This window comes from Dermacentor andersoni, chromosome 8, assembly GCF_023375885.2.
Source record: "Dermacentor andersoni chromosome 8, qqDerAnde1_hic_scaffold, whole genome shotgun sequence".
NCBI classification, from domain to species: domain Eukaryota; kingdom Metazoa; phylum Arthropoda; class Arachnida; order Ixodida; family Ixodidae; genus Dermacentor; species Dermacentor andersoni.
This window is the reverse complement of record NC_092821.1, coordinates 119,709,154-119,725,702: the sequence shown is the minus strand read 5'-3', so window position 1 is coordinate 119,725,702 and position 16,549 is coordinate 119,709,154. Positions and strand designations below refer to the sequence as shown.

At 45.7% G+C, this 16,549-nt stretch overlaps 1 protein-coding gene across 1 annotated transcript; it reads right to left on the bottom strand.

The window, feature by feature from the left end:
• Positions 1 to 1,719: 1,719 nt before the first annotated feature.
• On the bottom strand, positions 1,720 to 14,486 carry LOC126529432 (cytosolic endo-beta-N-acetylglucosaminidase-like). Its single transcript, XM_050177031.2, has 4 exons — positions 13,727 to 14,486; positions 5,206 to 5,354; positions 4,184 to 4,344; positions 1,720 to 2,349 (listed from the first exon to the last, which is right to left on the bottom strand). The coding sequence occupies exons 1-4, from the start codon at positions 14,155 to 14,157 to the stop codon at positions 1,993 to 1,995; spliced, it is 1,098 nt and encodes a 365-aa protein (XP_050032988.2). The 5' UTR covers positions 14,158 to 14,486; the 3' UTR covers positions 1,720 to 1,992.
• Positions 14,487 to 16,549: the final 2,063 nt, after the last annotated feature.

Sequence of the window (16,549 nt, the reverse complement as noted above, 5' to 3'; positions counted from 1 at the left end):
TGGGGTCATAAAACTCTATTTCGTGTCGCAACTTGCAATAAAGGTGCGTGAGCTGCCCTGTTTATTCATGCGCATTTGACACTGAAGATCGCTTTCGTTTTTTGAATTTGCCCTTTTGACTGGGCAGATAGGTAAATTCTTGAACGAAACCACGCAAACGGAGAGGACGCCGCGTTTTTTAGTAGTTCGCACGTAACATATGACTCGGAGTTGTCGCCGTTGTCGCAGTGTTCTGGAGTGGACATGAAATCCAGAAGTCGTTCAGACGCGCTCGAACGGACCCCGAGTTCGACGCCTACCGTTGATTGACATTATCGCACCGATAACAATGCTGAGGTGATTCATGCGCTTCCACTTTTCCTATTGTAGTAAAAAAAAAGTTCTGAGGCTCAAATACACACATTTTAGCTTCCGCCAGCTATATACCCGCGCCGAGATCGGTCCCCACCGAAGCTTAGGCCTAGCGTGTCCGCCGAGTCCGTCTGCACGCAATCGGCGCGTCTAGGCTCAGGAATCAAGAAGTCAAACAAGGATAAATCACTATATTTCAGCTTTCGCATCGGTGTTCTTAAATAAACGATATCTTTATGTCTACAGTGCCAGCCCAAGAAGCGATGACCGCCGATGTGACGCGTCGTAAACACAGGTATATGTGCTGTCGCCGAAGGCTCCCAGCACTAGCCTGAGGTTCTCTGACGAACATATAGACGTGTTGACTGAAAGGCATCACTGAACTAAGGAAACTTTGCATATCCCTCGCGTGAAGAACAAGAAACGGCTATCAAAATCGGAAGTAACAGCCCATACAGCGTCGCGGGTCGGCGGTTCATTTCGGACTTTTTTCGTGGTTAAAATACCAATCGCAAGTGAAAATCCATGTTGTGGCACTTACGAGCATGCTACTGAATACGGACAGTAAATTTTTCTTTGTAGTAGAGGCACCATGTCCGTGCGAGACGTATCTCTGCGAAACTAAGACTGCTTCTCGATTTTGACATGGCAAATTATCCGTTCATGTTCATCTGTTGGCGTGGCGTAGCCGTAAAGTATCGGGCTTGGGGTCTGTAGGTAGGACGATCAAATCCTTGTCGGAGCGCTTTCGTCTTTTTCAATCATTAAGCAGTTAATGTGATATGTTTTGTATCTTAATTAGCAAGTGAAATATATGCATTATGCATCCTTGGCCAAAAGAGTTCAGCCTACAAAAGTCATGAACTGTGCCTCTTTTTCAACGCACACCAAATTGCAGATACACACTATTAAAGACCAAGGAATATGTTCTTCGGGACATGCTTTTCACCATAGTGCTACGGAAAATGCAATATTTTTCACCTTGGCGACTTACCGGTACTGGTTTTTGCCAAAACGGATTTTTTCCTTTGTCTCGTAGACCCAGCCAGCCGCAAAGACAGCAGCTGACAAGCCACACTTACGAGCCAGCTGAACAGCCTAAAAGAGAGTTTTTGAAAACAGCTGCCGAAACTGATGTAGCAGTTCTATAATCATTTGAAGAGAAGAGAACGCGGGTTTACTAAGGTCTACTACACCCGTGTGAAGACGGAAGGCTTTGGTCAAGTATGTTCTCCATCAAAAGAAAGTAAGCAACTTTGCATTCGCCATTGCAGCTGAATACAATATGTGTGAACAAGAACGGCAGATTGGGCGAGTTGGTGCTTTTCCATATGTTTAAAAACAGCGCTAAAGACGTACACCGGACAACAGACTAGAGGACGGGACACACACGGTGCTGTAAATCCACATAAATCTACATAAAATGTGTAGTTTCTCTCTTGTTCCATCAAAAGCACACGAAAGGACAGGAGAGCAAGCAAGCACTCATGTCCAAACTGTCCAGATGTTTCTATCGCTATAGAAGACACTTGTGAGACGCTTAACGAGACATCGGTTTAGCATTAACTTATTGAGCTCTAGTCCATGAACAGCACTGAACTTGTTTACCGCTTCACCTTACTGAAAAACATATGGCTCCTGTCAGAACAGAATCGGAATCCGCGCTAAATGCCGAACTACCTTGTACATGTCGAAGCCACCAGGATACGCCGTGTCGCGCGCGTACACGTCAACACCAGCGTAGACGTCGGCTTTGCGGCTGCCTGCGAGTTGTGCCGACCTCTGGAGCATGGCTTCAGTCCACTGGAAGTTGAGGAAGATGCCATCGCATAAGTCGAGAAAGCACGAGTTTTTTTCGTTGAGTTCGTTGTGTGGCTTGGCCTTTCCGTTGGCGTCGACAGCGTCGTACCAGATGACAAGGGAGCCAGGCACAGCTTTGTGTACTTCTGTGGTGACGGCCTTAAGCAACTCCGTCAGTACTGGAACGCTGCTGCGCGGCTGAAAATAAATGTGATTCCACTGCTTTGGGGACTGTTCGCACAATGGCGCTGCACATTAACTGTCATCTTTGTATATTTGCATGCACACCATATTATATAACTCCATGACCCTACTATTCCTCAAACCGCCTTAACTTAGGGGTAGCCAAATATTCGAAAATATTGACTAACGAATCGAATAATGTCTCATTCGGTTCAATCTTCGCATCGAATAGTCAGTATTCGTAACACAGCAACTTCTGTTACACTTTCCGTTGCCATAGACCTTGGCGTCTTCTCAGGCCTTGGTAGCGTCGACCTCGTCGACTGGCTGGACCTCTACGAACGCATTAGTGCTATATGACAGGGTTAGACCCTACTTTTATGCTACTCAGCGTTATCCTTTACCTCACCGGAGCGCCTGCAGTATGGTTCCAAACCCACGAACACGAGCTGACAGGCTAGGACAGCTTCAAGCAGAAGATCCACGATTTATATGGAAAACACTTTGGTCGACAGCTCGCGGCCGAGAAGGAATTCATCAAATGCATGCGTGAAGACATCAGCTGAGCCAAGTGGGACTTTTATTCAAGACGTCTTAGCTTTCTGCCGCAAAGCCAACGAAAACATAGTCGAGATGACAAAGTTGCACACATTCTTGGAAGGTTTGTCTCTACCAGCGTTTCCATTGTTGACGCCATCATTAAAGAATGCCGCCGCTTTGATTATGCCAAACACCGATGCATCGTACATCAGTTCGCGCGCTTGACGAATAGAGCAGTGACATGGTCGTGTGATGACCTCTTTCGCTCAACCAACACCTCGATAATGTTATGCGTATTGACACGTGTACTTGTTTATCGAGTGATCGCGTTTCACCGTCTAACAAATGTTATCGCCCAGCGCAGGAGTCGCCTGCTTGTATGGGAAGTTTCTTGGCCTTAGTGAGATTAGAAGAACTGGTGAGGTTTATACAGTGCTGACTAACGGCCATGTCTTCTGCTATAGAGGTCTCCCAGATTAGAAGCAATACGGGGTAGGATTCCTAATCCATAAGGACCTAGCGGGCAACACTGACGAATTCTACAGCATTAACGATAGGGTAGTCGTAGTCAAACTTAATAAGAGGTGTAGATTAAAGGTAATACAAGCCTACGCTCTAACTTCAAGTCACGACGATGAGGAGGTAGATCAGTTTTACGAATATGTTGAATTAGCGATGAGAAAAGTGCAAACTCGGTGTACAGTAGTAATGGGCGACTTCAATTCAAAAGTGGGGAAAAGCAGCCTGGTGAACAAGCAATTGGCAACTACGGCGTCGATTTTAGGAACGCTAGAGGAGAGATGCTGGTAGAATTCGCAGAAAGGAATACGCTTCGAATAACGAACACCTTCTTCAGGAAGTGTAGCAGCAGAAAGTGGACCTGGAAAAGCCCTAATGGTGAAACAAGAAATGAAATTGACTTCATACTTTCTGCTGATGCCAGCATAGTGCAGGATGTAGAAGTGATAGGTAGGGTAAAGTGCAGTGATCATAGGTTAGTCAGGGCTAGGATTACCCTCAATTTGAAGAGAGAAAGAGCAAAATTGGCCAAGAAGAAACAGGTCAACCTAGAGGCAATAAGGGTAAAAGCAGACAAATTCAGGCTGGCACTTGCAAACAAATATGCAGCCTTAGAACAGAGAGATGATGATGACATAGAGCTAATGAATGAAACCGTAACTACACTGGCTTCGGAGGCAGCAACTGAAGGGGGATGTAAGGCACGAAGGCAACCAACCAGTAGGCAAGCTTTCCCCAGTAACAAAGGACCTCATAAAGAAACCACAAAGAATGAAAGTGTCCCACTCACCAAAAACCATCTCCCTACTTCGCAGCCGATGCTGATTAGCCATCCATCAAACCGGCCCACGGATGCAACATGTGCTAGCTGGGCTGCAACCTGGGGCACGAGATCCAGGCGTTTGATCATATCAATATTTATGCCATCGTCCTTGCCTAAGATGAAAGTTCCTGAAAACCGGGAATAGTGAAAGAAGAAAATGCGACGTAAGAATAAGCAGCTTTCTGGCATGTTTATCGCTGTGCAATTTGAAAAGCCCGAATTTTAGCGAACTTTCATCCTCTATAAGTACAACAGTCGTCGGACTTTATATATATATATATATACATATATATAAGCTTGAAGAAACCACAGACTCCAGTTTGAATTATCTGAAGATTTCTAGAGTGCAATTAAATGCGCTTCCAAACACAAATAGAAGTTGTTTGAGGAATTCATTACACACCTGGTGCTGAACAGATGTATGGCTAGGAGAGAAATACAAACTGACACGCGGCCATTTGCATCCATGGACACCATGTCAGCAGCATCACCCGATAGCTCGGCCCGTTAGGTTGTGCGGCGCCCTTAGTATCTATAGAGTATACACCCCCAAACATAATTACTAGTAATCATAAGAACACAGCTGACTGGGTTTGAATAGGTATTATAGTGGGGCTGTAGGTGCAAAAGTGTGCCAGTTGCATTCGTAAGAAACTAGGTTGGATATGGCTGAATCTCATAGAGTCGTGACCATGAGTTCGCGTCTCGTGGTGAACCTTAAATGGTGCACATCTTGACTCTTCGCACTTTGTAAATGTACGCTCAGCATATGCGTTCAGCCACATTTTTTTCCGCCCCCTTGGCGAGCCATAATGTTTTAATTAACCAAAAGTGTCAAATATATAAGTGGCTCCACAACGGAAACGAATCGCAGCGGGTCAAATGGTATATGTGACATTTGTTTCAATAAAACAGAATTTGAAAACTGTCTTTTTTTTTTTTGAACCATGTCAAAAGTCAACTGTTCCGTGAAGCTCCGCACGGCTCACCTAGAACTTTGACGCCATGCCTGTGGGCAGCCGAAATCCAGCCCGGAGGAGGAATCGTGACCATGTGGTGGGAGTAATAGATGAACGTGTCGATAATCTGCCAGTGGTGGAATCGGTACACGTGCCGCTCATGACAGCCATGGATGAACCTGCAGTTGCAGTCAACGCCGAAAGTGAGACAGGCTTGATCTCAATAACTGCAGCGTGTAAAGGTGACAGCCTGTAGCGCATGTAAGCATACGTGCAGATCCTGCCCCAGCCCCAGCGGAAATTTCATTACGCGCCAGCAACGCTGGAGCACCTGTTATAAAAGTGCGAAAACCAGAAGTGGCGCAGGGAACATGCTTTGTCAACGCTGCCGCTGTCATTAGATACTCGTCGCATCGTGATAAAGAGGGATCCTCTTTAATGTTCCGTCGTGAAATATATACAAGCAGAACGGTCATGCGACTTCTGTGAGAACTGGGTAAAGGAAATGAAAGCATCATAGCGCTTACGTCAGCACGTGTCAGTGGCGCAGACGCGCACAGTGAATACCAGGATGACGTCACAGCCACCAGTAATACGACGGTAAACCTATTCGGAACAGACCCACTCGACAGAATTGCCTGTCGACTGCAAGATAGTCCTTCGATCGAACCCTTGTCGACTTCGCGTTCTGCGGAAAGCTGGAGCAGTGCATGAAAAAAGCAGCCTTCCTTCCCCACCAGGTCAGCCTGTCTTCTTCCCTTTGCCTCCAGATGCCAAAAGCTAGAGGACAGCACTGTATCCCATCCATAGAATTTCAGTAAAGGCAAGCTTTCGTTCTCAATACAGGCTTGTATTGGAGTATGTGGTATATATTTGTACTTATTGAACAGACAGTTTAGCTTGTGCAAAAATTTACAGCACTGAGGATGCTACCGGAAAAAACTTCCAGTCCTGTAGCTCTTCCTATAAAGATCAGCTACGGGCTGTCCAGAGGGTCCACGATGACGCCATAAGGCTCGGCCTGACGGTGCCGACGTGGACGCGGCCCGCCTCGGTCTGAAAAGACCGGGCTTCAGGCCACTAATAATGTTTTGTGAATGAATGAATGTAGCCTATCAAATGCCTCCTATAAAAAAAATGTTCTCAAGTTCGTACAATATCCAATAGAAACCAATCTACGTTTTATTGCGACAGAAATTGTATGGATACTCCAGGCGCATTTCTGCCGTCGCCGTGACTGTCTACGTTCTCTATAGTCATGTTGCGCGGAATACGAAACATGACACAATTGAGGAGATTAGGGCAGGTGATGATACCGTGAAGTATTTTAACGAGATAACAAAAGGTCAGCGCAATTTCGTAGGCAGGGAAGCAAGGACATTGACAACAATCGAACATTGCTAGAACAACGCCCAGTTCCCGTGTTACCAAAGCTGTGAAGATATATGCGTAGAAAGCTTTTCCGGACCCAATCTATAATGTCGCGGTTAAATCTATAAATTCCATTCTAGACGACCGACACGCATTCGAGTTGAGGAAGACATATTGTTAACTTGCGGAATGGTGTAGAAGAATTGAATTCTCTCGACAGTCTGCAAACAGAGCCAGAACAGCGCACACCCTGCATTGGAACGCGTTTATTTCCAGCTGAGAAGCGTAAGGTTGTATCAAAAAGAAATAATAATAAAGTAATTGATTTCCTCAAATAACACATTTTTTGTGGTTTGGTGTGGTCCGCGAAAAACATCATCTAGATTCTTGAAGTTAAAAATGTGCTCGGAACCATTACCTTTTTGTCTGGAACCACTGGCACCACTTAGTGACCAAATATTTCCTTGCATATACAAATATAATGTGAGTGTGATTCCACACATCGGGGAGTGGTGGGCAAGCCATTGAATTCGTTAGTTGCCATTGTGTGTTCTTGATTCAAATTTATAAAGAAAAAAAAATTTGAATCGAGCTGCTCATGAGTAAAAAAAAGCTCCAAATTTAGGCTGAGACATTCGTTGCATTCCTAGGCTATTAGCTGGCCGCCCACGTCATGGAATGCCGTGAACTCACAAACGTGTAGCACAATGGGGCCGTGCGGTAACCGTGGGACCTACGTGTCCGAATCTCCTGGTGAAATAAAGTATTCTCTCTGTCTCTGAACAGACTCACAAGCAAACATAGGTGTAGATAACCGTGTATAGGCTACTTGTTTAAGTTTTGCTAAAGGAAGAAGGCACTGTGACCAGGGCGTGTAACTTTCCAGCATAAGAACTTATCAGAGCGTATTATACACGAAGACAGATTGCAGTGGTACCAATATTTTCATTTCTTGCATCGTTATTGTATAGACGAGGCATGTGTCACGACAGTGCAACCATGTCGCCACTTTTTGTTTTTTGACAGCGTTGCAGTGTTCTTTTAAAGTTTTACATCTTCTTGAGATTACAGTTTTCTAATCGCACGAGGCTCCACATGACGTTGTAAAGACACGCCAAGGGAGGAACGCTGAAGTGACTTCGACTGGAAAATTACTCAAAGCTCCATTCGCATTTTTGTGAGGCTGAGGAATTCTGAAGCGAAGGTTTTTAACGCACTCGAATTTCGCGCCTAAAGCATGACGGAGAAGACGTCGAGGTTAAGCCAAATTTCGTGGTATTTACGGGTATTTGTGGAAATTATTATTGTCTGGTGGATTAAGTGCTCTTGAGCGACTTCATTTCCACCAGCCGTGGTTGCTCAGTGGCTACGGTGTTGGGCTGCTGAGCACGAGGTCGCGGGATCGAATCCCGTTCACGGCGGCCGCATTTCGATGAGAGCGAAAACACCCGTGTGCTTAGATTTAGGTGCACGTTGAAGAACCCCAGGTAGTCAAAATTTCCGGAGTCCTTACTACGGCGTGCCGCATAATCAGAAAGTGGTTTTGGCACGTAAAACCCAAATTTTTTCATGACTTCATTGCCGGTTTTGCGTATCTGGGATCTGGCTATCTATATACCGCTGCAGCGGAAAACGATAAGCACGAGGGACTGACGACCCGAGCAGATAAAGTGCGGCACGCGACGGTGTTGTTCCTCAGCACGCCGAAAACTAGAGTGCCAGACACCCCCGCTTCCAAACATGAATCACGTGGCATTTTGCATACCACTGTGCACGGAAACAAGAGCACCGGTCATCGGTCACTTGTGCTAATCTTTTTCCGGTGCAACGTTACGTGACCTCTTAACGGCATCTTAACCTACGTGATGCTTAACTACGTGATCTTAACCTACGTGACCTCTTAACGGGCACGGCATCTGGCCTGCGGACAGCATGGCTCACCCGCTGCTGCTGTTTGTGCAGGTTCTGCCGTGGATTTTGCATGCAACGCCCACCCCGGTATCAACGACCAACATCACCGTGATAAAACCATTGATGCTTTGCGCGGGCCACGTTACAAGCAACAGCACATTCAAGGGATATCGACCACGAGGTGTGACGTCACCAGCAGCCGATCTACTTAAGGAACGACGCGACACCGACCAGATCAGAGGGCACGGCATCTGGCCTGCGGACAGCATGGCTCACCCGCTGCTGCTGTTTGTGCAGGTTCTGCCGTGGATTTTGCATGCAACGCCCACCCCGGTATCAACGACCAACATCACCGTGATACAACCATTGATGCTTTGCGCGGGCCACGTTACAAGCAACAGCACATTCAAGGGATATCGACCACGAGGTGTGACGTCACCAGCAGCCGATCTACTTAAGGAACGACGCGACACCGACCAGATCAGAGGGCACGGCATCTGGCCTGCGGACAGCATGGCTCACCCGCTGCTGCTGTTTGTGCAGGTTCTGCCGTGGATTTTGCATGCAACGCCCACCCCGGTATCAACGACCAACATCACCGTGATACAACCATTGATGCTTTGCGCGGGCCACGTTACAAGCAACAGCACATTCAAGGGATATCGACCACGAGGTGTGACGTCACCAGCAGCCGATCTACTTAAGGAACGACGCGACACCGACCAGATCAGAGGGCACGGCATCTGGCCTGCGGACAGCATGGCTCACCCGCTGCTGCTGTTTGTGCAGGTTGGTTCCCCATCCACAGACTGCTGTTACCATAGTGACAATAGATTTTTAGTTGTCCTGCCGTGCCCTGGTAGGCTTCATTGCATTGCTATTGACTGTTGGTCCGTGCTGATGCTGTTGATGTCGGGAGACATAGAAGAAAACCCCGGGCCTAAGACAGCTGAACTGTTACAGACGATTATTGATAATCAAGCCGCGTCTGACTGCCGGTTGACTAATATCAGCAAGGATATTGGTCAACTTAATGAAAAGACTGATAGACTGACTGATTCCTTGGCAGTGATACAAGAATTGAACAAAAGAATTGAATATCTTGAGGTAACAGTTCAGCAACAGGCCAGGAAATTGACTGAATATGAAAACTATAGTCGTCGTAACAATCTGCTGGTTTTTGGTGTTTCTGAAAAAATCGGCGATTCAGAGACGGAGTTAAAGGCAGCTGTCATAGATAAAATTTTTCACGACACGCTGGGAGTTGAAGTAAAAACCGTCGAAAAAATTCATCGTATAGGGAAAAAGAACAAAGAACGACCTAGGCCAATTATTATGAAATTTTATGACAGCAGAGAAAAGCAACAAGTGCTAAAGAACTGCAATAAACTGAAAGGACAATCGGTTAGTGTAAGCAATGATTATGCAAAGGAAACGGTAGCGGTGCGAAGGAAGTTATGGGAAAGTGCCTCTGCTGAAAGGGCGCAGGGCAAGAAAGTCTTTTTGATCGACGACAAGCTCAAAATAAATGACAAGCTATACACATGGGACAACGAGAAGAACACACGCTCGCTCCTGAACTCCCGAGATAAGTTCAAGCAACGCACTAGAAAAGCAGGCAACTCGCATGATGGCCCTGACATCTCGGATAATTCCAGCGAATCAATGGCTGAACTTACCCCGTCATAGCTACGAATCTTACCTTTGAATGCTCGTAGCCTTTTTAACAAAGTAACCGAATTAGAATATGTATTACTGACAGAAAGTCCACACGTACTCGTCGTAAGCGAAACATGGCTAAACAACGGTGTGCCTAGTCACTGTATGGTACCCCCAAATTACCAGATGTTCAGATGGGACAGGGATACTCGTGGTGGGGGTGTTGCAATCATTGTCAAAAGATCTATAGATGCAGTAACGGTCGAGTGCACTTTGCCTGAAACAGTTTGGTGCAAAATTACTTATGCGAGTGTTACTTACCTTGTTGGTGCAGTGTATAGGCCGCCTGCCACTTCACCAGAGTTTTTGGATGACCTTAATATGTTCTTATGCACTCACTTGAACCGTACCACCAGACTAATAATGACCGGAGATTTTAATTTGCCGGGCATCAACTGGGACAGACTGATGCCTGGGAACGTTGAAATTTCTAGTTCCGAAGCACTGCTGCAAATAATGTTTTCGCACAATCTTAAACAAATCGTGGAAGAAGACACGAGGGTAACACTCGAATCCCGGTCACTTTTGGACTTGGTGTTTCTCTCGGGCAGAGTGGGTGACTATACTGTGTCTGTTAAAGACGGAATATCTGACCATAAAATGGTTTCTGTGCACATTCCGATCAGAACAAACACTCGTGGCCAACCCTTTGTTCCTGTGCAATTTAAGGCTTATAGGCAGGCAGACGACACATCCATTCAAGATTTCCTAGAAATGTCATATAGTGAATTCGAACTTGCCTGCGATTGTGAACCAGTTGAAGATCTATGGCTACGTTTCAAGAATATCATAAAACATTGCGTTGACAGATTCATTCCAACTCGACAAAAGAAAATAAAACCACGTAACCCTTGGATTAATCGACCTATTATACACATCAAGCGCAAGATAAAGAGGCTGCGCAGGAGAAAAGACAGCTCAGCTGAAGTATCGAAATTACGAAAGAGTTTAAAAACGGCTCTGATGGAATCAAAAAAGCAATTTTTTAATAAAAAACTATGTAGCTTCGTTAAAACGGCACCTCGGAAGTTTTGGCTTTACCTTAGTGGCAACAAAGAGGAAATAAATAGAATTCAAATTAGTGACAACATAGTAACAGAAAAAACAAAAATAGCAGATCATTTCAATAACTTTTTCCAGTCTGTTTTTTCTAAACCAAGCAATGACGACTTTGACGCGTACCCGCCTTCCTCCCTCTCATGTTCGATGGAAGACCTGGTCGTGACTCAGGCCGGCGTGTTTAATCAATTGTTACTTTTGGATTCTAAAAAGGCTAGCGGGCCGGATGGGATTCCAACCCAGTTTTTAAAACGATACGCTGAGTGGATATCATTTTTCTTGACAATAATCTTTACAAAGTCCCTACACACTAACTCGTTGCCACAAGATTGGCGGTGCGCAGTCGTAACACCTGTTTTTAAAAACGGCGACCGACTACTCGCAAACAATTATCGCCCAATTTCCCTGACAAGTATCAGCTGTAAACTATTAGAACATATCATAAGTAAACATATACTAACTTTCCTCGAGGATAACGCGTTCTTTTATCAGTATCAGCACGGATTCCGAAGAGGGCTATCTACCATAACACAGCTCATAGAAACGATACATGATTTTAGTTCAGCCATAGATGCCCAAGAACAAATAGATGTCATTTGCATAGATTTTGCAAAAGCATTTGACAAGGTTCCACACAGTAAATTACTTTTCAAATTATACAGAGCAGGAATTAGCGAAACCATTCTTAAGTGGATTAAAGCCTATTTGAACAATCGCAGGCAGGTTGTGCATGTGGATGATTGTTTTTCTTCTACACTAGAAGTACTTTCTGGCGTTCCTCAAGGATCGGTTTTAGCTCCATTACTGTTCCTAATTTATATTAATGATATTAACGAGGTTACCGAATCTCCCGTAGAATTGAAGCTTTTTGCAGACGACTGTTTAATTTATTCTCGAATAACACAAGCTACCGACCAAATTAGAATAAACCGTGTCCTTCATTCCTTGCATCTTTGGTGCGAAAAATGGGACATGGAAATTAATTACACAAAATCAACTTTTACGCATATAACTAATAAGAAGACTGTGCAGCTATTTTCTTATAATATTGGAAAAAATAATCTAAAAAAAGTTGATACCTTCAAGTATTTAGGTGTTACAATTGCACATAATCTGCAGTGGCATAAACATATTAATAATGTGTGCTCGACAGCTTCCCAAAAACTTTACTTTCTGCGGAAGAAATTGGAACATGCAACAAAAGAAGTCAAGCTGATAGCTTACAAAACATTCATCCGCCCATCCTTGGAGTACGCTTGTGTTGTCTGGAGCCCGCACCAAAAAGTCCTAAAAGATAAACTGGAACGAATTCAAAGAATGGCCGCTCGTTTTATTTCGTCAAGATACAGAAGAAGGGATTCAGTGACGGAAATGCTGAACTCATGTGGGCTCGAGTCACTTGAAAATCGAAGGAAAAAATCAAGACTAAAGCTTTTATTTCAAATAATTCAAGGGCACTTTAAGATTAAATCAAATAGATATATTCAGCCTCCGGGAAAACGGAGCGCGAGAACAAACCACACACGATCCATCAAGCCTTACGAGTCACGTGTTGATGCTTTTCGTTTTTCTTTTTTTCCTGAGGTGATCGAAATTTGGAATGGTTTGCCTGCTGAAGTTGTCGAGCAATCGGACGTGCACAAGTTCGAACGTTCTATCGACATCTTTTGTCAGGAGCACCCAACTTGATGATTATGATATATGAATTTTGTATGTTGTACAAAATTGTACATTGTTGTACATTGTATTCCCTCCCTGTAACGACCCTCAAGCGAGGGTCAACAGTATCAAATAAAAAAAAAAAAAAAAAAAAAAAAACAAAACGGGCAATTTCGTAGCTTTGTAATGCTGTAAAAGCCTGAACAAGGCATCAAATCATAGATCTCAGTGAGCCGAAGGTAGAGAAATAGTCGCATAGTAGTTAAAATTACGGGTACCCGCGTAACTAGTGCCAATATAGTGGCAAATTAACCACAGCGTCCCATAGGCCGCACAACCTCCCGTATTAGCCCACGCGGCCTTGCCCTCGGTGTGGCAAAGTGCGTATGGGCACCATCAAGGTAAAGATGGCGTCTTGCGGTTATGGGTGATTTAGGTTCGTTCTTAAATGCTTCATGGGTAAATAGGTTGTTCTTAAAACAAACCTGTGGGAAATGTGACGTCAACGTGCGGAACGTGAATTGTGTACTCAAGTGTTTAAAAATGTGTACTACTACTTTAATGTGTGCTCTCCTGATTGCTTGCCATTGTCATATTGCTGCCACTGTTGGGTGGCACGGCCTAGTCAGGCGAATGTTTGCCTTCAGCCGTGTCCCCTAAGACAATCTGTGTATTGTCTTAAATAAATGAATAAAGAAAGAAAGAAAGAAAGAAAGAAAGAAAATGGGACGCGCGCTAAACTTCGACGACGACTGTATCAGCAGAAATTGTGGGACGCTGACGCAAAGAGGAACGAACAGACGTGGGTGTGGTAAGCTTCGAATTCACTCACCTGTCCTCGTTGTAACCGCCACCCATGTCGTGGCAGAAGATGGTCCTCGGATCCCCAGGCTTACCGTGCTTGATGGCGTCTGACAGCGGTTCCACGGCGCAGAGGAGGGGCTGCTCCTCGTACGCGAGCAGCTCGTAGAGCGTCTTGAGCGGTGCGGCTTCTCGATCGGGATCCCATTTCATCCGCCTTAGCTCGCGAAGGCCGCTCCTCGCTCGCGACAACTCGACACCCATCTCAACAACGGCAGCCGGCGTTATGACCGAGCGGCTGCGTCGAACTTGGTTAGGCTTAGGTCGGCGATGATGATGATGATGAGGCCTCTGTGGCACAAACCCGCTGTAGGGGATAGGCCATGGTTTGATGAGGATGATGATAAACCTCTGCCATGGCCCGCACCCACTAAAGGGGATAGGCCAATATTCCGCCTGCATGAGGCAGCTATCTGACTGGACTGGAAAACTCTATTGGGGTCCTGCAGGACGCGCTTATCACGTAGCGGGCGTCTCCCACGTAGGGAACGATGGGGAGTACCTCGCAGCCGCTTCGCGGGCCTACTGAACGACCCATTGCTGGTCGGCGAGTAGTGAGCTTCTGAGGGACTTGACCCACTTGTCCGAGGCAGAGTCGGCAATAGCGTTTCTGCACTCCTGGAGCATGTGTGTGAGTGTTGTCGTGTCTCCGCACGGGGGGCACGTGTCGCTGGGGCACGCGTCGGGATAGAAAACGCGTAATTTGGCAGGGTTTGGGTACATGTGCGTCTGTGGTAAGCGTAGTGTTAGCGCGTGCGGCCTGTTAAGTTTGTGGTGTGGTTGCGGAAAGATGCGGCGCCCCATGGTAGAAGTGTTTTGTGATTTCGTTGTATGTAGTGAGCGCGTTCCTGTTGTTCTCTACCTCAACGAGATGGGGTTGCCCGAGGACGGCGCGGTCCGTAAGCGCACGCTGTGTCGTGGGCGATCTCGTTGAGGTTGGGCGGGGCTTCCAGCACTCGACCGAGATGTGCGGGGAACCAGATGACAGTGCGGTGCTTGAGGGTGCTCGCTAGAGGGAGCGGCAGGCTCCCACACGAATGGCGTAATCCGGACATCACACTTGTTCCTAAGCAAGACAATCCACTATCCCTCCTCGAACGCCGACCCATATCCTTAACTTCGTGTGTAGGAAAGCACGCGATGTACTCTCCCGGCTACAACCATTTCCATAAGACGACCAATTGTTCCAGTATATATATATATATATATATATATATATATATATATATATATATATATATATATATATATGACAGTCATATCATAAGCCAAGAAACACTGACACCAAGGATAACATAGGGGAAATTACTTGTGCTTGATAAATGAAACAACGAAACGATAAATTGATGAAAATGAAAGTGGATGACACAAAAAACTTGCCGCAGGTTGGGAACGATCCCACAACATTCGCATTTCACACGTTGTTCACGCATTTCCACCAAATTGTGAGAGAATGGTCAAAGATGGACGCAGGAACATGACGTAGTAGTAGTAGTAGTAGCAGCAGCAGTAGTATAATACTTCATTGGATGTTAGATCCATATCCAGGAGGTGGCTTCCTTAGTCCACGGCCCTGCTGGTGATCGCGGCACGCCAGGCTTGCTCGAGAAGGGCCAATTGGTCCACCTGCACCGTGCTGGCGAGCCACATCTGCCACTGCCTACTGTGTTGGAGTTTTGCGCCAAAACGTGGGATTGGATAGACGGTGCAGAAGTTGTCTCTTTGGGCACATACGTACCTAGTGATCCACGTTGTCTGCTAGGCCAGACAGCTGCTAACAGAAGTTCCCTGTTAGGTAAGTTAGCCACTGGCCTACGTTGCCTGCTCGGCAAGACAGCAACAAGCACGTAGACAAGTTGGGTCACCTGGTATTTGAAAGATGTTATGTACATGCCGGAAACTGGAGAAAGTTATTAGCACTACACATTATTAGTACTACACTGAACTAATAAGTGAGCTTGTCTTCGCCATTGCTTGTCTTCGACAGCACTCTCGCCATTGTGATGCAAATAAACATAACTTTACTAATTTTCTCCCAACTAAAGGATGAATTAAACGCTTACATCGTCCTGAACAATGTAAGCACCGTAGTAATCAATGTTCTAATGCTTCTATTCGCAAGCGTAATATTTTTTTCAGTATGTCACCTTGTACCGTAGAAACGTCTCCCTGATGTATCTGATGTGTTAGTTGTTATTCTCGAGCACGCGATATAAACAGTCATGCGCAACTCCATGATGCCCTGGCGGCAGGCCACCATAGCGTGTCTCGCAAGTATGACTACGCTGATTAATTTGGATTGGCATGTAACATTATGTGTGTCGTTACGTTGCCACATATTAACACTGCCAGAGCTTGAGAAGCCGTCCATCTAACCTGTCTTTCTTCTTCAGTCTCTTGATAGATACTATGCGAGTTCTTTCATTAATATAATTTTCGACTCACTCGGCTCTTTTACTCGGTTTACTTTCGCAAAGTGTGTCTATCGCTTTGTTTACCGAATACGCCCAACGGTAAGCTACCACTCAAACCTTCCTTGCCACCCGAGCAACTGATGTCACAGACTTTTTCCAACACGGCGTTGATGTTCAGTATGGCGATCCTCAAGTACTTTTCGAGGACTTGGCTCACCCCTTTCACACCATTGCCATCGCTGACACTACTCGCTCATGCTAGACACACAAACACGCAACGACCTTAATGAAGTATCATTTACAGGCTAGTTGACATGCTGTCGATGTACATTCCCGCTGATCACCGGGATAAGAATGTGGTCCAGTCTTTGGCGACATTC